The 25,921-nt window shown below is 37.1% G+C and overlaps 4 protein-coding genes across 5 annotated transcripts; 2 read left to right on the forward strand and 2 right to left on the reverse strand.

The window, feature by feature from the left end:
• Positions 1 to 1,201: 1,201 nt before the first annotated feature.
• On the reverse strand, positions 1,202 to 2,499 carry LOC113771737 (transcription factor MYB102-like). Its single transcript, XM_027316304.1, has 3 exons — positions 2,367 to 2,499; positions 2,104 to 2,233; positions 1,202 to 1,985 (listed from the first exon to the last, which is right to left on the reverse strand). Exons 1-3 carry the CDS (start codon positions 2,497 to 2,499, stop codon positions 1,202 to 1,204), a joined length of 1,047 nt encoding a protein of 348 aa, XP_027172105.1.
• Positions 2,500 to 8,807: 6,308 nt separating this feature from the next.
• Positions 8,808 to 10,504, reverse strand: LOC113770826 (coumaroyl-CoA:anthocyanidin 3-O-glucoside-6''-O-coumaroyltransferase 2-like). Its single transcript, XM_027315417.1, has one exon. It carries the CDS (start codon positions 10,446 to 10,448, stop codon positions 8,979 to 8,981), a length of 1,470 nt encoding a protein of 489 aa, XP_027171218.1. The 5' UTR covers positions 10,449 to 10,504; the 3' UTR covers positions 8,808 to 8,978.
• A 1,110-nt stretch (positions 10,505 to 11,614) lies between these two features.
• Positions 11,615 to 13,018, forward strand: LOC113771738 (malonyl-coenzyme A:anthocyanin 3-O-glucoside-6''-O-malonyltransferase-like). The gene has a single exon (XM_027316305.1). It carries the CDS (start codon positions 11,615 to 11,617, stop codon positions 13,016 to 13,018), a length of 1,404 nt encoding a protein of 467 aa, XP_027172106.1.
• An 8,041-nt stretch (positions 13,019 to 21,059) lies between these two features.
• On the forward strand, positions 21,060 to 24,488 carry LOC113772510 (heat shock cognate 70 kDa protein-like). 2 transcript variants are annotated; one of them, XM_027317122.1, is made up of 2 exons: positions 21,060 to 21,343; positions 22,581 to 24,488. In XM_027317122.1, the coding sequence occupies exons 1-2, from the start codon at positions 21,133 to 21,135 to the stop codon at positions 24,227 to 24,229; spliced, it is 1,860 nt and encodes a 619-aa protein (XP_027172923.1). In that variant the 5' UTR covers positions 21,060 to 21,132; the 3' UTR covers positions 24,230 to 24,488. The 2 variants fall into 2 exon arrangements, with proteins under 2 accessions (XP_027172923.1, XP_027172924.1); XM_027317123.1 differs by lacking the exon at positions 21,060 to 21,343 and adding an exon at positions 21,671 to 21,874.
• Positions 24,489 to 25,921: the final 1,433 nt, after the last annotated feature.

The following is a 25,921-nucleotide window of genomic DNA, read 5'->3' on the forward strand; positions in this document are numbered from 1 at the left end:
TTTGTGAGGGGAATTTACGCTTGCTGAAATCGACTCAAAATGCTCGATTAACGCCCCTACTTGCAGAGCTAATGTCGTAGTGGAACTTGTAATCGGCGATGATCGATCTTGTCTAGCACACCATATCCCTACCGCCCACTAAGTTATGAAAAGTGGAGGCCAACACGCAACTTTGGTTCAATAATGAGTCAATAAATTCGTCTTCTTCATCAAAATGATTGAAATGAATTAGCCGATTCAGCATATTTTTTTTCCCAACAGAATACATTTTCCTGCCCTCAATGTGTTGTCTCATAAATTGATGATTACTACGAGACAAGCGCATGCCAGGACAAAATTTCACTTTTTTGAATTTTCACAAGGCTTCTAAACATTATTGTTGTTTCTTGATTGCAGCTTTACGTAGGCCACGGGCAACCCTAACGACAACAATATGGAAACCACAAGTTTAGTAAAATGGTCTCTTCCGTGTCTTGTTGGTTTTCTTGAAGTTGTAGATGGAACGATAAAGAAAATGGGATGGTCCATGGTGGAATCCTCGTATGTACAACTTAGGCATCCTAGTATGTACAAATATGTTCACAATGTGATCCAAAAGTACATTATCAATCTACTTAAATATTTTTCATTTAGTAGCACTGCAGGCTGGCATTATAAGCAATTTAGACGTATCCAACCCTTTAGTTTGTATGGATATAAGACATATGGTGCTTGGAACTGCTAGGTTTTAGTAATTTGATATTCCAAACTATGAAAAGAAAAAAGAATACATTTTTACGTACAAATTGGCTCGCATTTTGATCATATTTAAAAGTTTTCAAAATTTTCATTTTGATGTGATAGATATACATTGTATTACTTTGAAATTCCATCTTCACCGTCCATTTTTTAACTGGTTTAGCGCACATATGTCTACTCTGTTGGAATTAAGATATACAAAAATTTAGAGAAAAAAGGTACAAAACCATTTCAAGGTTGAAAATGGCACAAAAAATTACGTTTGGAATCTAAATAAATATTATTCTGACATACAAAAGCTACAAAAAGGTACGAGCTAATGAAACTCAACAGAAGTGTTACAATACAATATGAGTGAATGGAACAAAACCCAAAAAACATAGCATACGCCCCATTCGAAAACAAGCAAAAAAGAAGGAAAAGCACACAAACTAAACATAGTAAACTAACACAAAATTAATATTTACATGAAATCATCTAGGTCTAAACTGTCTGGAATTCCAAACTTCATCAAGTTACTGCAATAGCTTTCTCTCTCGTCTTCAGTATTGCAACTGTTAATGAAAGCAGACGATGAATTCAAGGGTGAACCTGATAAAGGCGTGGATAAAACCGACTCGAAACCAAAGTTCTGGCTGTTTTGATTGCTGCTATCATTCAATGACTGGAAAGCTGAACTTTCTGAAAGATCTGCAGTAGTATTATCGGTCATTCCATAGCTATAAATTGGTGAAGGAAGAAGACTTGCGCTTGAAGCAATCAAATTTTCTTGACACATTTGTCCATTCAAATTCGTCAAAACCATGGAAATATCCCCCATGTTGCCTTGCGCAGGAGTAGCTTGACTTTGAACTGGAAGTGGAACTTGTTGAGGTGTATTTTGGAACTGATTTTGGGTAGGTTGAAGATTGATAGGGGTCATTTGGTTTTGCATTTGAGCGTTGAGTGACTGATTTTCTTGAAGTTTTTGCAATAAAATTTCAGGGTTTTCTTGATTTGATGATGATATGAGAGTAGCAGCAAGTTTCAACAGCTCTGGATTCATCAGAGTTTGTAGCCCAAGTAGGCTTGAAAGATTAAGCTGAGCTGAGTTGAGAATTGATGATAAATCTAAAAGATCCACACGAGGACTATGAGTCACTGGATCAATTCCCATGCGAAGGAGTCTTTTTCTGATATGAGTATTCCAATAATTCTTGATTTCGTTGTCTGTCCTTCCAGGCAAGCGAGCTGCTATAGCAGACCACCTAAAACCAGGAAAAAAAAACGGAAATAAATTCGGGTTTACAATATTATAGATACTACTTAAAAAATGGAAAAAAAAATAAAAAACACAAAATGAAGAAATCGTACAATAGGACTTACTTGTTTCCAAGAACACGATGCAGCTGAATAATGGTCTCTTCTTCTTCAAAAGAGAATCTTCCTCTCTTGATATCTGGCCTTAAATAGTTTGTCCAGCGAAGCCGGCAACTTTTTCCACATCTTTGAAGCCCTGCATATGAGATTAAATGGAAAGATATTACAGAATAAAAAGCCAATCATGTATGGTGATGAAAAATTTGGATCATGAATAAAGAGAGTTCATGTGTTTCAAGAATTTATCATGGATTGAAACAATTTCTTACCAGCATTTTTTGGGAGGGTTCGCCAGTTGCCTGCTCCATGGATCTGGATATGTTGAATGAGTTTGAGATCTTCTTCTGGAGTCCATGGACCTTTCTTGAGGCCATTTTTATCACAACACGGTGATCTCCCCATTAGTATATATGGTCTTTCTCGTTGAAGAAAAGTGTTGGTTTGGGAAATATCAAGTGTCAAAGGAGAGAAAGAAACGGTAGAAAGTTGCAAGGCAAAATGAACTTTTTGAAACAAATTTAACTTGTAGGACCAAATGCAGAAGATGACTCCATATATATAGATGACAAGGGACTGCTACAAATAGACAGCAAGTCAATAGGATTTGGCGCCGCCCTCTTCCCATGTCAATGTTCTCTTTCTTTATCTCTTCATCTTCTAATGTTGTCTGTCACTGGGGTAAAAAAAAGAAACTGTTGAGTTAAAATTTAAAAAAGATAAAGCCATTTCTTTTTTGGAAGAGATGATGCTTTTTTCATACGAAAGAAGAAGTAAAAAAACAGCTCAAGGTAAATTTTAATCTATTGGGAATTTGGGGAGCATTTGACAAATGGCGACTAACTAATGTGTTTGACCTTGGGCATGAATGCTTGGGGAAGAGCTTGATTGGTTGGTGCGGTTGTTAGATCCCTTACCAATTATATGGAAAGGTTTCGTTATTTCACGGGCTTGCTTTCATTTCTATCCCAAGAAACTAAACAACTTTTTGAAATTATTTCTCTGGATATGGATTACACATCACAAAATTTCTTGAAATTGAGCCTTTGCTTTCATCACCATTGCTCCTAAATTCAATGTATCTCTTATTAATTAGTATACAAGAATAAATTAAAGCTTCGAGTCATTTCAGGAGACAATGTTTGGTACAATAAGTGTTACGAAACTACAAAGGGTCATCATGTTTTTTGACATCTTGCTGCTTTTTTTTCAGAGCAGTCATCGAGATTAAGGAAAAATGGACAAAATGAATGCCGAGTCTTTGTCATTGAAAATACAGGAAAAGCTACCCCGAGCAATTGGTGTTTAAGGATTGACATGACTATTGCTTTTCTGTTGTTTTACTAGATTTTCATCCTATAGGGAAAACAAGGAATTTCGCTCGAACTTTTTCATCCTGAGTTTGAAAGCGTATTATGTGTTACTTCTAAGCTTTTTGTCTTTTCTGTAGGAACTGATTCTTGAACTTTAGCTACTTCTTGATGGGTTTTTAAAGAGTACCATAGATAGAATGAATAATATGATTTTATTTTTGCACAAAAATATACTAATATATATCCGTACCATGTAATAAAAATATGTCTACTTACCCCAAAATAAAAAACCCACCTGCGTTTTAATCTTTTCTATACTTACAGTGCAAGAATTCATAACATGAGCAAGTCTAAGTGTACGCCATATGTTCAAAAAATATATACACAACTTGAAATGTAAATGGAGATTATGTGTCTTGGATTTAAACCTAAGGTAACAAGAAAATTATACTAATAATGTAGGAATCATTGATCCATTCACTATTCTGTAAAGTTTTACTGCTAGCGAAAACGTGGTCAAATCATTTGAGGCTTAAGCAAACTTTGTTTAGATAAGTTGTTTCCTCATGCTGTCATATATTGGTGAAAAATCAGAAAGAAAACTTGATCCTATAATGTTACGAAGACAAGTGTATCTGTGGTAGAAGCAATAATTTCCACATTAGAGGCTCTGAGGTCAGCCCATTTATGACCATCCACGTATCCTTGATAACAATTTTATTCTCCACATTGTTGATATGAAGTCAACGTGGCCATGGTCCCCTACCTCCCTGTACATGGCTGAAGTTACAGCTGCTTCCTAAGTTACTGTAACACATGGCTTCTACATGGAGATTTAGTTAATTAACAACCGGACTGAGAAATTGGTTTTTTAAGGAGAGGCCAAAGAAAAAGTGCAATGGAAAATGATTAAGTACGCAAAGTTCTTCACAGATCATAATCTTAAATGACTGTAATTTCTTGGAGTAGTGTTTTTGATTCATGACACCTATAGTTTTTGTGCCATAACCTCCAAGTTTTGATTTATACAAAATTTCTTCAAAGGGATTGAATCTTGATTCAGTAATAAAGGTAAAGAGGCTAAAGACCATATGTTTAAAGCAAACAAAAAAAAAGGGACCATAATTAATGTATGATTGTCAATGCTTTATTGAAGTCCTGACAATTGTGCTTTTATTTTGAGAGTATACGTGAAAAGAACTATACAAATGCTATAAGCAATAACCTAATATGTTGCTTCTTCAATAGTGGCAATCCAACAGGTGAATGATCCTTCCTTTGGGTTCAATGTAAGAAATGCATGCAATTTCAAAGTCGTTGAAATTCAGGTAATTGATTCATCCACCTTTGGCCAACAACAAAGATTTAGTCAAATACTTTAATACTCTTTATCCGTGTTGTGATTAGCTCACAAGTCAAACAACCCTCTTCCTTTGCTTGCTCCTCTTAATTACATGTTGCCTTGTGTCTGGATTTGGTTCTAGAACAGCCTTAATTTAGTTTAAAACCTTGAAATGCTACACAATCAATATAATATGAACACATTACATAAAATATCATACAAAGTATGAAGGCTAAGAATTAACAAACTTATATTTTTGCTGCCATGTTCGGTGTCCACAAGACAGTGTAATCTCCTTGGTATTACACCTTTCCAGATTTTCTCTATTGCCGTGGCAATTTCTCCAGGCACATTCAATACTTAATCCCAGTAAATAAACGTCATCACCTTTATTAATTTACCCCAGCATTACTTATTACTTCTTACAGTAATTACCTGTCACAAATCCAGGTTATCCTTGACAAGTTATTGCCTTAAATAGGCACCACGTAATTGAGTTGACTCCTCCATGTTCACAAAATTATTAACAAATTATTTGTAATTTTGTACAAAATGTCGTTAGATTATTGTTGTGAGGTGTTCAGTTGCCTCCAACAAACTTTGAATAACAGTCCGTATTTCTTCCACTCTTCTGTATCTCCAAAACCTCCAACACCAATTAAACTAGTGTAGATTTCAGTTCACATCCTTCAAGATTTCTATCTCTTAAGGAGGTTCAAACGTGTGGCCGCTGTACAATCTTTTTGAGACCTGCTCAATCTTAGCCATGTTTTCTTCATTACAACTAATACGTACAAAGTACATAATTTTCAAATAACATAATTGAACTGTAACGAGAGTGCATGAGCATGATATTAGGGACAAATAATTCTTTATATATAGCAGCTGGATTCCATGTATATTGTATGATGTAAGCCATTAAGTACGTACGTAGCTTCATGCAGATACGTGCGGGTGTATACACAATGACATAATGCGTTGAGGATGCATGTCAAGGTATGAATTTGGATGAAGGAAAATCCCAGATGTTTCTGGCACTTTGCACCACGCTTGAAGATTACGTGGAAGTCTTTGGTTCAAAAAAAGACTTTCAGAATTTATAAAACAATTGATAAAAATTCAATTAGAATGGGTGACGATTAGCGCTGTCAAACAAACGAGCTGCTCGAAAACTCGATTGAGTTCGACTTGATGAGGCTCGAACTCGACTCGTCAATTTTAGTAAATGAGTCGAGTTCGAACTAGAAATTTACTCGATTAATTAACGAATCAAGTAAATTCGAATCGTTTGTTATTCGATTCGAATAGCTCGCTTGGATTCGATAAGAAAAGACATATATGTCATTTTACAAGTCAAAAGTATAGAAACTGAAAATTACAAGTTTTTATTGTGATCAATTCGCACTCGAACTCGAGCTCGAGTCACACATCCTATTAGGCGAGCCGATTTCGAGCACACTTCAAGACTCATCCGCTTAGTCGAGCGAGTTCGACCCTGGCTCGAACTAAGCACGAGTCGAGTTTGACAGTCAAATACTCAGTTCGATTAACAGCACTACTGATGATAGATTGATAATCGTTCATTTTTTTTTATGCATTATGCATGTTTGTGCATGCATGGCTACTGTTCGTGTCCTTCTTTGTCTTTTCCGCCTTCTTGGTTTCATCACAAAAAGAATATCTTTTTCTATTGCAGATTAATTTTCAAATTACACCAGCCCTTCTCAAATGTAATTCAAAGTATATATGAGTGAAGGAAAGTGATTTAGGAAAATGCTAAATGAGGTTAGTCGCACATCATGGTGTTCAAGGGGGGGAAAAAAAGGATAACGCATTTATCCTTAATTAAACTCGTTATAAAAAGTGATAAAACTAAATCACGAATTGAACGCACGATGCTTCACTTGTTAAGAGAGATCTCATCGATAAACATTCAACGAAATTGAACTCATGAGGTTGCAATGTTGTAGAAAAGTTTAATTTGTTGTACAATTAACACATAATAGCCTCCAAGCTGGTTAATTAACAGGGTGACCTTAATGCAAAAAGAAAAAGAAAACAAAGCGAAAGCAACGATCTTTAACAAATTAATACCAAAGTCTGATTGGACTCCTTGGTAATGCTAATGTAATCTTAACTCTAACTGGATTGTTTCAACTTTGAACCTACAATCTATTACGCTAAAGATCAATAATTGGAAGAACGGTCGAAAAATCATAGAAAACAAGAACAAAAATAAAATTCCAAAGATTTCAAGCCTTCTCTATAAAAGGAAGCCTCACTCAAAAAAAGTATCCATTGCAGCCTCAGGCAAAGCCAACCCAACCCAACCTCGTTGCCAGCAACAGCATCCCTTCTTTCATAAAGTGAAAGTGCTTGTCCAAATTGATATTGCTTCAAAACCCAAAGTCCAATTCGTCAGAGCCCAATTAAGGTGATCCGATAATCATCACATGGGGCTCCGACCCAAATAAAACTTTGCAATCCGAAATAACACTTGTCCGCTCTACGCAACAGTTCTCTATCCAACTCTTTAATCCTCAATAGCTTTTGCCACATATACAATTCCATTTTCCCCCACTAATTACAGTTACCACTAATTATTGTTACCAATATACAAAAGATAGGCAAGAGTATCCTTAACCGATTGATTTCAAAGTATATCTACAGCCTCTAACCAATGACATTAAATAGTTTCTATCACGTATCATCCATAAGGTTTACAATTGATGTGCCTTTTTTTCTCTTTTTTTTTCCTATTTAGTAAAAAAAGAAGAAGCAAAAAAAAAAAAAAAAGAAGAAGAAGAAGAAGAACAGATGATTTTATGTTGAATTTGCAAACTAATACCTAGTTCTAGATTTATTTATTTTTAATAAGAATACAAGATTATAGACCAAACCCACAATAATTGGTGGACTTGACAAATTTGAATTTGGATAGGAATTTCATGGTGCCTGGATCACCAAAGTTTAACTTCTATAAACTGGATTTTGGATGGGCGAATCCCAGAAGGTCTGTGTTCGTTTCAATTGACAAAACAGGGGCAATATCTATTTGTGGAGGCAGAGATTGCAACAGGGATGTGGAGGTTGGTTTGTCTCTTCTGAGGGTCTTAGAGAAATGCAGAATTTTCTCTTCTGTTTTTGGATTCTTGTATATGTCAAACTCAAAATACATAGTGTCAGAAAGAATTGGACTCTGCAAATTCCATTGTAAAATACTATAAAAAATTATCTTATTCACTATCTCCCTATTCTGTTTCATTTTCTTGCCCATGAAAAAGAAGGACAAGCAAACCGCTTACTTAAAGCAATAATCTTTTTTTGAAGCAATACTAGTTTTTAGTAAAATGTTGTTATAATTAATCCTATACTAAGAGAAGGGGAGAAAAATGGACCTATCTAATCTATTGAAAAGCTCGAAAGAAGTTGTATAACTTTCAACCATACTTCAAAAAATTCTGGAGAGAGAAACACAGTTAGCAGAGTTCGACCCTCTAACTTGTGCCGAAGGAAGGATTTAGTCCCTCCTTTGGTGGTCAACTGAGCTAACTCAGTTAGTTAAGGTATAGTCTTCGGTTGCATTATTGCTAAATTTGAATTCTGAAGAGGAATTTAGTGAATGAGCTTGAAATGAACATATTTTTTTTTTAAGGAAAAATGAACAGATTTGAATCGCACACTCATTTCAAATATATCGTTTGGTTAACATTACCAAAGATAGAATTTAGTCCACAATAGTTTGGGTAAAAAGTTAAAGAATAACAAATTTAGGAGTGAGTAACTATCAAATTTTCTTTCTTTTTCTTACGTGGCTAACTCGTTGGTTCTATACTAGTTTAGTTCTGATCATTACAACAAGCACAATCATTGTGATGATTTCACTCTCCTAGAAAGAGAAGCTCGCACATATAGGGGTGTATTCAAGTCAATCTCGAGTAAATGCAATACTTGAATTCGAGCTCGAATTCATCGAGCATTTAAAATTCAAGTTCAAAATCAAGTTCGACTTGAATTTACCTTACTCAAGTTCAAACTATCCATTGATTTCCATTATATATCTACTTGTCTCTCTCTTTCTACGTGTCCTTTACCTCATAATCTAAAAGATGCTATTAGGGAATGCAAAAAAAAGGGGTTGAATATGAATTCACAAAACCAGAATTATTAGGGAATAAAAATTTTAGAGGAAAGGTGGGAAAACAATAGATTACAAAAGTACAATGAAGTCACAAAGTCTTCAAGCCTTCTCTAAAAAGGGAGTCAAAAGCATCCATTTTGGCCTTGGGCAAAGCCAATCCAACCTCAATCCCGTGAAAAACATCTCTGCTTTCACAAAGTGAAATTGCACGGGTTTTACTGATGGATACTTCTTCCACTTTGCTGGGTCTGCCCCACCCGAAGTCCAATTCATAAGAGCCCACTTTCGGTGACCCGGTAATCATGACATGGGGCTCCGACCCAAACAAGACTTCCCAATCCGAAATCCATTTATCTGCTTCGCCCAAAACTTCTCTATCCAACTCCTTAATTGTATCCCCAATCGCTTTTGCAGCATATATGATACCATTTTCTCCCACTAATTGATCCCTCTTCACCATGGATCGACCAAATGCAATGCAATTACCAATGTAAGATTTAGGCACAGAGAATCCTAATCGGGTGATGCCACCTGCAATAAACCCAAAGTAATGTGGCTTTTCAGGAAAATCTCCTCCATGGATTAAGTGGATTTTCGTCCAACACACCCAAACAAATGCACAAGTTACCACATAGGGAGACAAATATAACCGGGTTGACTCGAATATATTCATGGACCGGGTCATGATCCACCCTTTTATTTTCTCCATCTCTATTGGACCCACAACAAATGTGGCTCTTACTATTTCATCAAAATTTGAACCATTAGCGTATTTTACCACATCTTTTTGCAGACTCTTGAGGTGCCACCATTGTTTCAAGAAAATTAGCTCCAGCCCACTTGGATCATGGATCAAAGTCCTGTCATTACATGGCAAAAAATTGTCCACCAAAACGAGTGGGGGACATTTGTTACCTGCTTCACCAAGAATGGATGCCCATGTCTTCAAGAAATTGTCAAATGTTCTCCCATCAGCAGCCACTTGTCTCAATGCAAATCCCATGCAGACACCAAATCTAGGAAAAATAGTTATTTGCACGGCTAGAAGTGGAAGTCTAGCAGTTGTCTCAACTGGCATGCTAAGTGTCAGCTGAGGTACAAGCTGGTAAAAATCTTGTACATTTATTGGCTGATAACTAGAAAGAAAAGCAAAATCACAGCTAGACTCAGCAATGATCAAAGCAACTGAGTCCCCTTCAGTGTAACTGAGGTGGGGCTTGGAGGGTTGTGGAGGAATAACCAAATTTCCAGCAAGAGGAAAGAAATATTGGAGAGTTGAGGACAAAGAATGATTGAGGTTTGGAAGTATGTTATGTATGAAATCATGAGTACTGAAGTTGGGAAAATCATAGAAGAAAAGGGGTTGGTTTGGGGTGAAAAGAAGCCAAGGGATATCAAAGAAAGTTAATGGAATAGTTGTTGATGGCACTGATCCTTGTGGTGGGGAGATTTGGCAGCATTGAAGCACCTTCACTGTGTGTGAAGAAGTCATTTGTGTCATGTGTGAAAATGTTGAGAAAGATGGATTATATATAAGCTTACACTTGGGTAGATCCATGTTAAAAAATGTTGAAGCACCTTCATTGTGCGTGAAGAAATCATCATTTGTGTTAGGTGTGAAAATGTTGTGAAAGATGGATTGTACATAGGGTCACACTTGGGCAAATCCCATGTTAAAAAACGTTGTAAAACCTTCACTGCGTGTGAAGAGTCATTTGTGTTGTGAAAACACTGAGAAAGATGGATTGTATATAAGTTCACACTTGGGTAGATTTCACGTTAAAAAACTCAATGATTCACGTTAGATCATATCACTTGGTGAAGTTGCGTGACACAATTTGGATTATTGACTTTTAAAAATCGAGTCTACACAAATTTTGACCTTGTATATAGAGCTAATACGATCCATTAATCACTGTTCATTAATACAAAATGATAAGAGTCTTGGGAGCAATATCCTGCTGGGATTTTTTTTTTTTTTTTTTTTTGGGTAGTAAAAGACGTTAATAGCAAATGGCATTCAGTTTACAGCAATCCTGCAGGGAATCTTGTTATCATTCATATTCTTTTTTTTTTCGAAACGATAAGTTTTGCTCATTCATATACATTATTGGTAAAGTTTTAGAAAAGTGCAACATATTGTGCATCACTCGTTGATGATCTACCGACAAAAAATATCCTATGAAAATTACGCGGCAGACTCCATTTGATGACACAGATGATTTATTGTGGTGGGTGTCGCAATGAATTCTACAATTATTGTTTCAACATTCATGTGCCTTTGTCTTTTTTATTCACAAAAAAAAAAAAAAAAAAACACACAAAAGGAAACCAATTGACTAACCTCTCCACCCACTCTCAATTGCCTTATTACCAGTAGTACTTGCCTACTAGCTAACAGCCTAGATTACTTACCACAAAATCAGGGCCTCAAAAATTATTTTAACCCAATTAATTACCTCAAGATCGAAGGCCTCAGCAGTAATCTTTACCTAATTACTTGCACCAAAACCTCGAAAAATTAAAAATTAAAAAAAAAAATTGTCTCTTTGTTGTTGGATCAAGATTGCCTCATAACTATAGCTACTGCCTACTAGTCGTTAACTACCTAACGGACTTGCTCCAAGATCAAGGGATGAAAGCAACCTTCTTACTTTTCGGATCAAGAACATCTGCAATTACCAATTCTACACTCCCAGACCTGCATAATCCACATAACCAAATATGGCTCCTTCCGGGGAACCAACCACCGTGCTTGACCGTTGTCTAGCGACACCACCGCCGGGGCTGGTGTCCAGAATGTCACTCCGCCTAAGTTTTTTTGACATCCTATGGTTACACGCCCCACCCGTCCAACGCCTTGTTTTCTACGAAATCCCTGAGATCACAAAAACCAATTTTATCGAAGAAATCATCCCAAAACTTAGAGATTCCCTTAACTTAACCCTCAAATATTATATCCCATTAGCGGGAAACTTGATCATCCCGCCAAATTCTGGTCCGGACTCGCCCGAAATCCTGTACAAACGTGGAAATTCAGTACCCTTGATCGTCGCGGAGTCGAATGCGATGGATTTTGAATGGTTAGTGGCAAATCATGCAAGAGACAGTTCTGATTTTCATTGCTTGGTTCCCAAATTGGTACAATCGACGGATGATTCCGGGTCGATTCTATCTTCGGTGCTGGCTCTCCAGGTTACATTGTTTCCCAACATGGGATTCTCCATTGGGATAACAAGCCATCAAGCGGCCGGAGATGCTTGCACCATTTTTAGGTTCTCGAGGATTTGGGCGTTTCATGCCAAAGCTGGAGAAGCCGAAGCTGAGGAAAAGGTGAACGCACCATGTGGAGGACCACTAGGGTCACCATGTTGTTATAGAACTATCATCAAAGACCCAAAGGGTCTCTCCTCAATTTTCTGGAACCAATGGAACAACATCAGTAAACTTGATCGTGGTTCAGGCATTTCATCGAACAGCTATAAAGTTCGACAAACTTTTCTTATTAGCCCAGAACAGGTTGAAAATATTAGGAAGTTAGTGCCAACTATGCTCCGAGGGCAAGCTTATATGAAATCTTTCAAAGTTGTTTGTGCATATGTTTGGATATGTTTAGTAAAATCCCGCGGCGAGGAGGCAGTTGATGAGGAAGAAGTAGAGAACTTTGTCTGCTTTGGGAATTGCAGAAGGCGTTTGGATCATCTTGTGGCTGAAAACTATTTTGGGAATTGCATTACACTGTGCATAGCAAAGATGAAAAATGGTGAACTTGTGGGAGGAGGAGGAATCCCTCGTGCAGTTGGGTTGATTGGCGCAGCCATGAATGAGAAATTGCAAAGCCAAGAGGCACTCTCTAATGGTGCTGAAAATTGGTTGGTGGACTTGCAGAATTTGAATTTGGATAGGACTTTTATGGTGGCTGGATCACCAAAGTTTAATTTTTATCAACTGGATTTTGGATGGGGGAGGCCCAGAAGGTTTGAGTTTGTTTCAATTGATAAAACAGGGGCGGTATCTCTTTGTGGGGGCAGAGATCGCAACAGCGATATAGAGGTTGGTTTGTCTCTTCCCAAGGCTAGAATGGATGCCTTCGCTGCAATTTTCAACCAGGGTCTTAAAGATTTGTAGGATTTATTTTTTGCTTCTTGATCGAAATGTCACCGTGTAAGTTTAGTAACTTTAGTTAGCCGATGAAGTGGGAGAATCCAGAGTCATATAAAATCATAGAACCAAGTTCCGTACTTCCACTCGTGATTTAAGTTGCATGCCTTGCAAGTGCGTCACAACACCATAGCCACACACAAAGTGATTTCAAGGTCCAATTTTGGCAAAACTTCAAGTAGAATTATATATTTTTTTAAATTCTATGTATTTAGTTTTTTGGAACATACACTTGCCAAGGTTCAAATTATCGACTTGATTTGTGAAATATGCAGACAGTGAAATCAGAAATAGGCATCTCTACTTAAAGTTTCTTCTTATTGATCCTGCACACTTTGTCATTGTAACCTTATCAACAGTTGGTACATAATTGCACCTGCCCACCAAAACATCATAATTGCTCCAGCTCCTGTTTTCTCTTTTGGTATGCTTATTACTACTGGTAGCAGCAATGTTAATCTTGATACTGCCCTATAGTGACACTTGCTCCTCTCCGATGGATTTTCTTTCCATTTTTCATAGTGTATATCTGTGACACGTATTTTCATTTATTAACAAGGGTTAGAATTAGTCAAAATTTAAAATAATCATGTGTTTAATTAGAAAACTAACAAGAAAAGCACAATTATTTTGGCAAAACTTCAAGTAGAATTATATATATATTTTTAATTCTATGTATTTAGTTTTTTGGAACATACACTTGCCAAGGTTCAAATCATTGACTCGATTTGTGAAATTTGCAGACAGTGAAATCAGAAATAGGCATCTCTACTTAAAATTTCTTCTTATTGATCCTGCACACTTTGTCATTGTAACCTGCCCACCAAAACATCATAATTTCTCCAGCTCCTGTTTTCTCTTTTGGTATTCTTAGTACTACTGGTAGCAGCAATGTTAATCTTGACACTATAGGCCTATAGTGACACTTGCTCCTCTCCTATGGATTTCTTTCCATTTTTCGTAGTGTATATCTATGACACGTGTTTTCATTTATTAACAAGGTTAGAATTAGTCAAAATTTAAAATAATCATGTTTCTCCTTAATAAATGAAAACACATGTTACTACAAGAAAATAGGCTTATTGTGACACCAGAATTCTGCAGCAAAAGGTCAAAAAAGTGCCACAAAAACCTTTTAGCGACACAAAAGCGACATAATTCAATTGTGTCGCAAAAGTACGCGTTACAAAAGAAGACGACGCAATTTGGATATGTGTCGCATGTATTTGCATTACTTTTTGCGATGCTTGAGTGTCGCCACTCTACTTGCGGCACAAAAAATGCGCTGCAAAAAATGTCCACAATTTTATGCGACATAAACTTGTGTCGCAAAAAAGTCACTAATATAAAGGTTAGAAATCAATTTTTTTTTTATGGTACAACATTTATCTTGCTCAAATATGCTAAAAGTGAATATCATAACAAAATTAAAATTCCACAATACACTAGAATAAAGTATCATACCCTGTTTTAGTCAAATTCTACAAACTTTATCATTTAATATAGTTCACTTCAATGACAATATGTTTTATATATCCCAAGAAGTGCTTGTCTTCAAAAGCACAACTTCATTACACATCTCTCAAAAATATCTTCATATCTCAAAATCCTGAAATAACACAAAAAATATGGTCATAACCATTCTTGAATACCCAATAGAACTACATTCAATAAAATTCACATCCAAATTTGGGCTCCCCAATAGAACTACATTCAATAAAATTTCAATGGGGGAGGAGGAGAACTTAAGGAGAATGAGCAGACTCTCAAGATGAAAGGTGTGCTCCACTATCTGCTAAAGAAATGCAATCTCAGACCACACAACTTCCTTACAGACAGTACGCTTCACAATAAATCGCCTGGGTTCCATAACAGCCAACCGACCATATCCAAATCATTGAAAAAAAACTGTAAGGGGATTAATTCTCTAAAGTTTGCTCTCAAAATTAAATGCCAGAGCCAATTTCTCTTCAACCTATAGAAACTCTAAATCGCAAAACTACTCACTCGTTTATGGCCTGCTTCCCTTATTCTTATTTGACTTTTAAGGTTATTCAGCATTCATTTTCCCCATCCATGAAAATCAGTTGAATGTCATTGTGGAATTCAATTTGTATCTATTTAGCTTTAATGACTACATCCTCAGGGCAAGGGCAACTTGAATTTCAACATAAGTGGCGTTGAAACTGACAGGCATGAAATAAACAAGGTTTGCATTACATATCCATGCTGGCTGTGCATGCTCAATAGCAGCAAAACTCAACAATGAGAATGCCAACTTCAATTTGATCTCAATCCACACTCAAGCTGACAGTGCAAGGTTCATAAAGAAGTGAAGATTACCTTGACAGGGTCAGGAGCAAACTTAAGCTAAACCCCCATCCAATCTGGCACACCGTCCTTACCACCTCTATCTTCATCTTTCAATCCATTGGATTTGGAAGAAAATGCTGCCTTGAATTTTTCCAGTCTCTTCAGCACCTAAGAATCACAGAAATAAATGAAATCAAGAGTGTTAACCATCTATAGGAAGGTTGAATATAGATAATAGCACGTCCATATCTTTACTTTTCATCCGTTTTCTCCATCAAGTCATTGCAAAAATTTCCGGATCCAATACAGCTACAGCCCTCCTTCCAGAGAACACAACCACGTCATTTGAAACATCCAAAAGCGTTGGACCTCTCCTCTTATGTTTTTCTTTCTTGTTTTGTTTCCCTTTTCTAATGCTGGGATTATACACAATAAAATGATCAATATGAATGTCAAATGCATACTTCATCCTCGCGTCCTTGGCGTCTGCGCTTCTTTTGCTTCTGTAGCTGTCTTTCACGTTCAGCATTGTTCATCAACTGTAGGTCAGCATCTGCATTAGCCATGAGTTCAGCGGAGGTTTGGACTACCCACTCTGAGCAGAGGTACTATTATAAAATATGTTCAAAACATCTCATCCAGCATGAGGTTTCATTTGAATCATTTTTGTACATCTTATCCACCCTATGGATCTGGCTAACGGTTGAAGTGTCACAATCAGTCTAGGAGACATAAAAATACCGAAAAAATTCTTGTTATGTCGGACTGCTTTCACTGGGCAGCAGGAAGGATTACTGCTTGAGCCAATGCATAATCATGTAAAACATACTGAAGAATGTCATAAAAAAGCATATAAAAGCAGCTTAGTTGCAGGTGTATAGTAATTTCATGATGACATCAAAGCATTTCAGGAGAATAATAATAAAACACTTTCTATCAGGTCAAAAAATATTATATATATAGTTGCAAATTGCCGCTCTCTAAAATTTGCAAATCCAATTAAGTCCAAAGTACCAAATACTAAGCATTATAACACTAAATTTGGCTAGAACAGATACAAGTTGACTATGTTAATTGGCATGAATAAAAAAGATTTGTAAGCTATAGGTTCATTTTAACTCTCTGCAGAAAACAAACTCACCCTTATCCGTCTTTTGTTCAGTTGGAAGAACACCAAGCTCCTCTCTTTTTTGCAGTATCTGCTGACGCATCCTTACATCAAAGTTAGCCTCATCTTCATCAATAAAATCAGAAGCTTCAGGATTGTCCCTGTGGTTCTTCCCTTTTTGAACGCAGAGCCTCTCTGACTGTCAATTGCTTATCCCTTGCAGCTTTAACTTCAGATGCTATCTGCATTAGCAACTTCATTTAAGTGTATGTCCAAGCAATTTATTTATTACTGATCAGGAGAAAATAAATCATATTCGTTGTTCCCCTCAACAAGCGCATGTGATTCAACATTCATAAAGTTTGTCCCTCCAAAACTGACAGCATGTAGGTGAAGAAAAACTCTTGAAATCTATAAAAAAAAATACTAGGTGGATTCCTGGGAACACCAACAATAAAAGCATTGTGAAGACAAAAAGCATATTACTTTCCATACTTTATTAAACCCATCGAAATTTTAGGACATCAAAAACTCTGAGTTAACATTTTTCATGTGATTGGTCAAAAATCAGTACAGTAGTGCTGTTATGAAACCATTTTGTACTGAAACAAGTAAGAAGACATTAGTCTTTTGCAAGTCAAGTAGCTAATCAGTAGATGGTTAACAAGCTCCTAACAGATCACGAGGTGAAGAACCACAGTTATTACTGATTTCCTTGACAAAAAAGAATAAATGATTACCACATCATCAGTATGATTCTCCTCTTTCAGAAGACATGGATCATCTAATACGTCATGACTGCTCTTAATCCGGGTCTTGACATTAGCCAATTCCTTCTCCTCCTCATCTGCTTCTTCTCCAAATGAAAGCAAGTTCAACTTTCTATAGCAAGCACCCAAAAAACATGGTCGGCAACAAACAGTTAAATCATATAATATACCTTGAAGACAGCAGTTAATCATACAAAAGGCAGGCAAGGAAACTTGCTTAATTTGTAACTTTCTGCTTGGTGTCTTTCTTCTCAGTTTCAACTTTAGAAGACTGCAAGGACTTTGAAGATGCTACCGTGGGAACGATATCCTAAAATGGATTCCACAATACCTAGACAGCCATTTGAAGACAAAAATTAGGCAATTAACCAATTAGAAACAATATTTTGCAATGATGAGGGGATAGAAAATCCATTATTGAGTATCTTTCCCTTCTTTTTACTCAATTATCACCTATTCGGATGGACAAATTAATACAGTACACACAATCTTTCTATAGAGACATTTTACACAAAAGAGAGATTCAAATGAAATTACAATAGTCAACAATTAGATCCTACCAACATTTTAAAGCACAGATAACCAGATAAAAATGCTATACTTGCCAAAATTACCAATAGAGGCAAAAAAATCCTACTTAGGCGCTGATTTTCATGTTGCAAAAGGATCGGATATCCATGATGATTGTCTTTCCTTTCCTCTTGCACATCAAGCAACCTACTCAAAGTTGTTATGATAAACTAACCCAAAATCTTTTAATTTGAAAAAAAAGGACTACTATGATAAGATTAGTACTGGTGTGTCTTTACCCAGATTCAAAGGATCAATGACTCCTCTGATGGCTCCAATATCTCTGCTTTCCGAAGATTGGTTGAAGTTTTCTGCTTATAAGAAGAGAGCATTAGGTTTCTCCCTTGGCCTGTTGTCATCCATGAATCATGATCTGTCATACAATCTCTATTGGCGTACCTTGAGTGACCCATCACAAATATCTTCCAGGACCGTAAGGAGGCATCTTAAAGTACTGGGCATCACACATATTCAAATTTCCTATTTTAACTGATATCAGAGCACTTTAATGCTCAGTTCAGAAATCACATTCCCTGCAATCAGATATAGGACATGTATAATTTGCTTTATCTGCATGCATGGTCTCTCTAAATTTTGTTTACAACTCCAGCTAACTATACCACTAGTCAACTTGGACAGTTGGGATTTGCATAAATGCCTTTGAATAATTTTATCTTAGCAGTAAACAGATGGCAAAAGTTTTTTTTTTTTTTGGGTTATAAAGGTACAGTTTTAACTCTTAAAAATATCACTTACTAAATCCAGCTGACTCACAAATAAGAGAACTTATTCTTTGATGACAATAAAATAGGATGACAAGAATAGCCAACATGTTCTGTCTCTCTCTCATTCTGCTAATTCTAAAATTAGAAAAGTAATAATTTGTTAATTAAAAACTTCACTTACTAAATCCAGCTAACTCATGAAAGATTAATGTAACTAATCTGCACTAATTATATTATATTAATATCAGCAAACAGATGCCTCTAATCATAGCCAGTAAAGAATATGTTCTTTCGTACTTAACTTTTGTGTTTGGTGAGATTAAAGAAGATCACATATGAACGTGTAGCATGATTGGAAATTGATCTTTCTGATTATTAATTGATTTAGATAACTATCGGTCATTAATTAGCAAAGGAAAGGACCCACGTGCTATTTCAGCAATCTGAAGATGCATTTATGGAATCAACTCTGACAAAGTTATTATTCTTATATTAGCCGGAATTAGGAATCGAAGGTATTTTTACATCATTAGGAATGAAGGGAATTGAGGTGTGGAATTGAGTGCTCCTAGTGGATAGCTCAGCTGGTTCGGTCATTTGTCTTTACAGCAAGGTTCCAGATTCGACACCCACTTGCTACCGTTGCTGGGCATCTTTGGGGTGAGCTCTGCCCAACTTGGGGGATTAGTTCGGGTGATTTCGGGACGATCCTCTAGACCATAAAAATAAAAAAAGAGGTGGAATCGAGAGGTGGAAGAGAGAGAGGGAACATCGTTTGCTTTCAGATTTTGGAATTGAGAGGTGGAATTGATTTACGAATTCAGACTTTGCTTTCAGTTTGGTATTTAGGTATATTTAGAACCTCATTTCTTTGGCCTTTTTTTTGGGCTTTATTAAAATTATGTTGTTTTTGTGCAAAAGTTATGAACCATTGTGAAATTTGCTGCTTATTTGCCGCACTTTCTCCTTGTGCTGCAGCAAAAACGTTGCAGAAAGCGTGTTTTCTTGTAGTGTGTCACACATCTAAATGTGCATTGTAAAAAATCGGAGGAGAATCAACTGGAAAGGAGCCAAATTTCCTTATAATGATCCAAATCAAGCGGCATTTAATGCAACAAAATTTTAGTAGTTAATAGTATCAGTTTTTTTAAAAGGAAACAGAAAAAAAATACCATGCTTATATCAAAACTCAAAAGCACCTGAGTACCAGACCGGATTTGGACTGCTGATCGATTTGGCCGCAAATCTACCTCTGTCGTGAACTTGCAATCCATCTTTTACTTGTAAATTATAATTGGATAAAAATATGTGGTAAATGATGACAAACTCAAAAACACTCCAAGTAAAAGTACACTACTTCAAACTGTTTCGTCAAACGACATCATATAACCGAGTTGGATTACTCGGAATTTTTGTTCAATTAATCAGCAATGTCCAAGTACTACTACTACTTTAACTTGGGGGACTGAAGGAGACATGGAAGATTAGAGGAAGAAAAATCCTAATTTGCAATCAAGATTGCATTTTACGCTTTTGCTGATGGCCAACTCACCTAAAACGAGTTGGTTGGTTTCTCGTGTCCCTCCTTATCACATAAATGGCATAGAGTTATCTACTTATACAATCCAATTCTTATTAATAAAAACTTTAAAAATAGTTCAGACTTTTGAATTCTTCCCAAATAAAGGTTTCACCATTTAAAAAGGCGACTTCAAAGTCACAATTTCAAATGTGTCGACTGAGGTGATTTGTCCTTGGTTACCATTTGCATCTAGTTTTCTTATCCTAAAGTCATCCTCTCAAATGTTGAATTGACGACTTTCTCCCAAATAAAGAAATCTTTAACTTGGAAAGAACTCAAATTTTGGTTTAATTCCAGAGTTTTGAATAAAGATTATTTAGTTAAAAATCTCAAATTGTATGCGCGTTACCGTTCCATTTTTGCTTTTTCAAAGAAAAAAAACATATTAAGTGTAGTATGTCAAATGACTCAAATCTCAAGTCAAATCTATTAGTGCTAGTCTTTTCAATAAAATTTTTTGGTAATAAAAGTAAAAGTAATTCATAAATCTAGTCTTTTCAAATACTTCACTAATTTCTTAGGTCTTAAGAAACACAACACATCGCCCCCATGTGAATGGGCTGGTGGTTGGCGCCTCTTCCTCGGGACTGTCAGGTCCTGGGGTCGAACCTCCGCAGCAACATCGGCTTCTCCGTGCATCTAACGTGCTAGATCTGGTTGGGGCGCCAGACCGGGCCGAAGTGAGATTAGTCGGGCCGCCTTTACGGAATTGATCCGGACACCCACTCCGTCGACAAAAAAAAAAAAAAAAAAAAAAGAAACACAACACATCACACTAGACATATTAGTTGCTCTGGAGGGCATAAAGTTTTTTAACACGCACGCACCTTTCAAACTTTTCCACAAGCGAGCCTGTCATCCACTATCAAGTCAGGTCTACTCGCTGCTGTTTAAATTCCAAGTACTTCAACAATCCCAGAATTTTAAAACGCAGAAAAGTACAACTTTACTCCCTCTGTAATTGAACGTCCTCTCATTGATTTTTTTCTGAAGCAGTAGAACCAAGCATTGCAATGGCTGGAAAAAGTGCCCCGGCGATTGGAATCGATCTGGGTACCACGTACTCGTGCGTGGCTGTCTGGGAACACGACCGTGTTGAAATCATAGCTAATGATCAGGGTAACAGGACGACGCCGTCTTATGTGGCTTTCACTGACACCGAGCGTTTCGTTGGTGATGCTGCTCAGAACCAGGCTGCCATCAATCCCGTCAACACCATTTTCGGTGAGAAAATGTCATTAAGTAGCATTCTTTTACTAGAGATCCTAAATTTTAATTTTTTTTTTTAAAAAAATAAGTAGATTGGTATCCTCTTTTACCTACCTCTTTTTCTATCAGACCATTATGTGAAGGTCGCTATCCAGCAAACTATACATACTTTTTCCCATCGAAGACTAATTATGTCAAGCTTGGGGGTACAACGTGGTTTCTATGTATAATGATCTGATAGGTGCTATGTAAATTAGGCATCTTTTCATAGTGATAATGTTCTTACAATCGTAGAAACAGCAAAGCGGAAGACTTGGATATTAGGTTGGAGGAGTTGAAGCAGAGCTGAAGATAGACAATGCCTTTTTGGTATGCCTAAAGAACAATCTGTAACGATCCCATCTCACTGTTATAGCTATAGAGAAGGATGGAGCTACTGTTGAAACAATCTGAAAGAAGCCTATTTCATTGTTATTGTTCTAAGAAAGATGTACGAATGCAGCTATGGTCCAACAATTCTTTTTCAAACCTCCTCACAAGCTGAAAGTAAGCTCACACTACTTTCTTTTTCAATAGAACTCAAAATATTTCTGAATAATACTACAACAGAGATCACACACGAAAAAGTACAAGAAAGAAATCGTAGAGACCTAGTATATCTTACCACTGTAGCTGTTTCTACAGCGGCCCGACCACCCCCCCCCCCCCCTTTTTTTAAAGGGTTGTAGATTAAATGGTTCAATGAAATCCTCCAATTTATTCTACTTGAGAGGACTATATTTCCATTTCTTTTTCAGTTAACCACTTTATATTTTACCATTATGTGGCTAACTAGTAGTTGTCCAGCGTCTGGAAAAAATACCTCATGCTTTCTGGTCATGTGAGTTTCTAACGATGTTATGGGAGGTTTAGTGGGTCTGCTTGCTAAATTGAAGCTTAGTCTCATATTGATCTTCTCTGGAAGCTATAATTTGTTGCATGAAATCCGTGTTTCTGTGATACAGAAGCTCAATTAATTTGCTTGTCATGCATTTTGGTAATTTGGTTATTATCCCCTGCAAGTTGCCTGTGTATGTTTGGAGTAAGATTTATGAATAATATCCTCGAGTCTGTGGTGTGAAGCATAGGAATTGTCTTCTATGAACTATACCTTGGTAGTTGTTCTGTAGTATTCTATATCAATTCTTTGATATGCCATTTTACATACAGTTGAAGAAAATTTTCATGGAGTATCAATCATTTCTGATTACAGATTCTAAGAGATTAATTGGTAGGAAGTACACTGATCCATCTGTAGAGTATGACCTGAAGCTTTGGCCATTCAAGGTCATTCCTGATCCTGGCAACAATCCCATGATTGTTGCATCCTACAAAGGGGAGGAAAAGCAATTTGCACCTGAGGAGATTTCTGCTATGATTCTCACAAAGATGAAGGAGGTTGCTGAGGCCTACCTTGGGTTACCAGTAAAGAATGCTGTTATTACCGTCCCAGCCTATTTCAATGATTCGCAACGCCAAGCAACTAGAGATGCCGGAGCCATCTCTGGCCTCAATGTATTGCGTATCATCGTTGAACCAACAGCTGCTGCGATTGCTTATGGTCTTGACAAAGAATTGCTCAACAACACAGGCGGCCAGAAGAATGTACTTATTTTTGACCTTGGAGGTGGTACTTTTGATGTTTCTCTTCTCACTATTGAGAAGAGCATGTTTGACGTGAAAGCTGTTGGGGGAGATACTCATCTTGGTGGAGAGGACTTTGACAATAGAATGGTGAACCACTTTGTCCAAGCGTTCAAGCGAAAGCACAAGAAGGACATCAGTGGAAATCCGAGAGCTCTTAGGAGATTAAGGTCAGCTTGTGAGAGGGCAAAGAGGATACTTTCCTCTATTCATCAGACATCAATCGAGATTGATGCTTTGTTTGAGGGTACTGATTTTCAATCAACCATTACAAGGCCAAGATTTGAGGAGCTGAACATGGACTTGTTCAGGCAATGCATGGAGCCAGTTGAAAGCTGCTTAAGGGATGCCAAGATGGACAAGCATAGCGTCCAAGATATCGTTCTTGTGGGTGGTTCAACCAGGATTCCAAAGGTTCAGCAGTTGTTGCAAGATTTCTTTAATGGCAAGACCCTTTGCAAGAGCATTAACCCAGATGAAGCCGTTGCCTATGGTGCAGCTGTTCAAGCTGCAATCTTGGATGGCAGGGGCAACCAGAAGGCTCTGGATATTGCACTTATGGATGTTACCCCATTGTCTCTTGGTTACCAAACCAAGGGAGAGGTCATGAATGTTGTGATCCCTAGGAACACCACCATCCCTACGAAAAAGGAGACAACATGTACAACAGCTTGCGATAACCAGACTAGTATATTGTTTCCGGTGTACGAAGGTGAGCGAGCAAGATCAACAGAGAACAATTTGTTAGGTGAATTCACGCTCGAGGGTATTCCTCCAGCCCCTAGAGCAGTCCCTGTAATCAATGTCTGCTTTGATCTGGATGCCAACGGCATTTTAAATGTCTCTGCAGAGGATGAAAATACAGGGCAGAAAAGTAGAATCACCATCTCTTTTGATAAAGGAAGGTTGTCAAGAGAAGAAATTGAGAAGATGGTCCAGGCAGCCGAGAAGTACAAGTTTGAGGATGAGGAGCACAAAAAGAAGGTCAAGGCAAAGATTGCCTTAGAGGATTATACATACAACTTGAGAGACACCATCAAGAGTAAGAACATTAGTTCTAGTCTGTCATCTGCTGACATGAAGAAGATTGAGGATGCAATTGAGGATGCCATGCAATGGTTGGATGGGAATCAGCTTGGAGAGACGGACGAATTTGAGGACAAGATGAAGGAGCTTGAGAGTATTACCAAGCGCCTTATGATTACGAAGAAGGACTAACGTGATCCTTCCAAGAAGAATTGAGCATGGAACTTAAAAGTTTCCTTCTAAGAAGAATTGGCACGGACCATAAAGTTTTCCTTTTGCATCAAAGGACTTATTGACTTGGGAACGAATCAATCAACTAAACCAAATTTAGTAAGTTGGAAGCTTGGGCTAATTATCCCAAGACTTGCTTTGGAATATGAACAACAATAGTTGTGACTTTTAATTATTTGCACTTAATCTTTTCCCCCAATTTTCTATGGGGTTCATTCTTGATGTGCATTGGACTTCCATACCTTGTTATTTAGTTACGAGTTTGTAAGAAACAACCATGCCCACAGTCCGGATAGTTGCACTAGTAAACTTTGTGCTACCCTATTGCGAGCGCTAAAACGCTAACACTATTACCTTGTCGGACGATAGCAATCTGGCATCCACACTAAAATACTTGCGCTATCACCTTTGTCAAACTGCACTTGCGCGATAGCAGTGGAGAGGGACGGATGGTTCTAATAATCATTGATATAATGGAAAATTCACCTAATATAAACTTCACACTAATATCTTATAACTTTGATGTGAATCCAAGTTTCATACCTTAACAATTGGATTGTAACACCTGAGCCACATGCAATGTGTGATTATAGAAATAATACAGGACAGCACGATTATTTTGACAAAAAAAAAAAAAGTTAATTACATCCACCTCCCTCGTGTTTTAACCAAACTACCACTAGACCCTGTGAGGTTTAGAATATTACAGTCCACCCCTTTAACCTAATACTTTTCAAAGGGTGATAAATCTTAACATGCAATTACTAAAGTACCCTACACAATCACTGAGCTTTGGTTTAGTGGTCATAAAAAAGGGACTAAGTCCCTCTTTGGGCTGTAAGACGGAAGTTCGAACCCCACCTGTGATGAAAAAAAATTCAAATGAGGTGTCAGAAAATCCCTTTGATCTATTCAGAAAGAAAATTATTAAAGTACCCTACACCAATCTAAGCAAAAGTAGAAAATAAAATAGAATAGAAGTGATACTGGCTGCCTACTATCACTTTTATTGCCACCAGCAGCAAATATTTGCTGCGGCAAATTTAATTAGATCTGGGAGAAATAAAAAAAAAATCAATGATTATCTTCTCAAAGCACCTCTCCTTATGTATCCTTGGGGGGCGGGGTGTGCAAGCACAGGGAGATTAGTCTGGCGAAAATTGGGATACTCCTTGTATTGAACAAAAAAAAAAGATTATCTTCTCAAAAAAGTCCACTGCAAAAAAGTCCTTGTGAGAGGTGCTCATCTCCTTTTAACTCCATAGAATCTCTCAAACCATTCAAGCCCCTCCCCCATTGTGTCCTACCGTAGCAAGGAAAGAAGCTAATATGCCTACTTGAGAAACCTACACTTAACTACATGCCAATGCACTTAACTACATGCTAAACCACTCAAGATGGGGAAAATGAATTGCCTTACACCCCATTGACAGTCTGACACCACTTTCGATAGCACTATTAAGTTCTATGTATTTGCAAACTTAAGTGAATTGGGCTTCTTGTGCTTTATGTTGATTGAAAGAGCCGAGCATGTTATATTTGTGGGACGATGTTAACAAAAGTGTCCTTGCGATTAAGGAAAACTTTGGGAGAATAAGGAAGAAAAAATTATCAGATTGAAACAAGCTCAAGGATGATTTGGTTATGGAATTA

Source organism: Coffea eugenioides, chromosome 5 (genome assembly GCF_003713205.1).
Source record: "Coffea eugenioides isolate CCC68of chromosome 5, Ceug_1.0, whole genome shotgun sequence".
In the NCBI taxonomy this organism is placed as follows: Eukaryota; Viridiplantae; Streptophyta; class Magnoliopsida; order Gentianales; family Rubiaceae; genus Coffea; species Coffea eugenioides.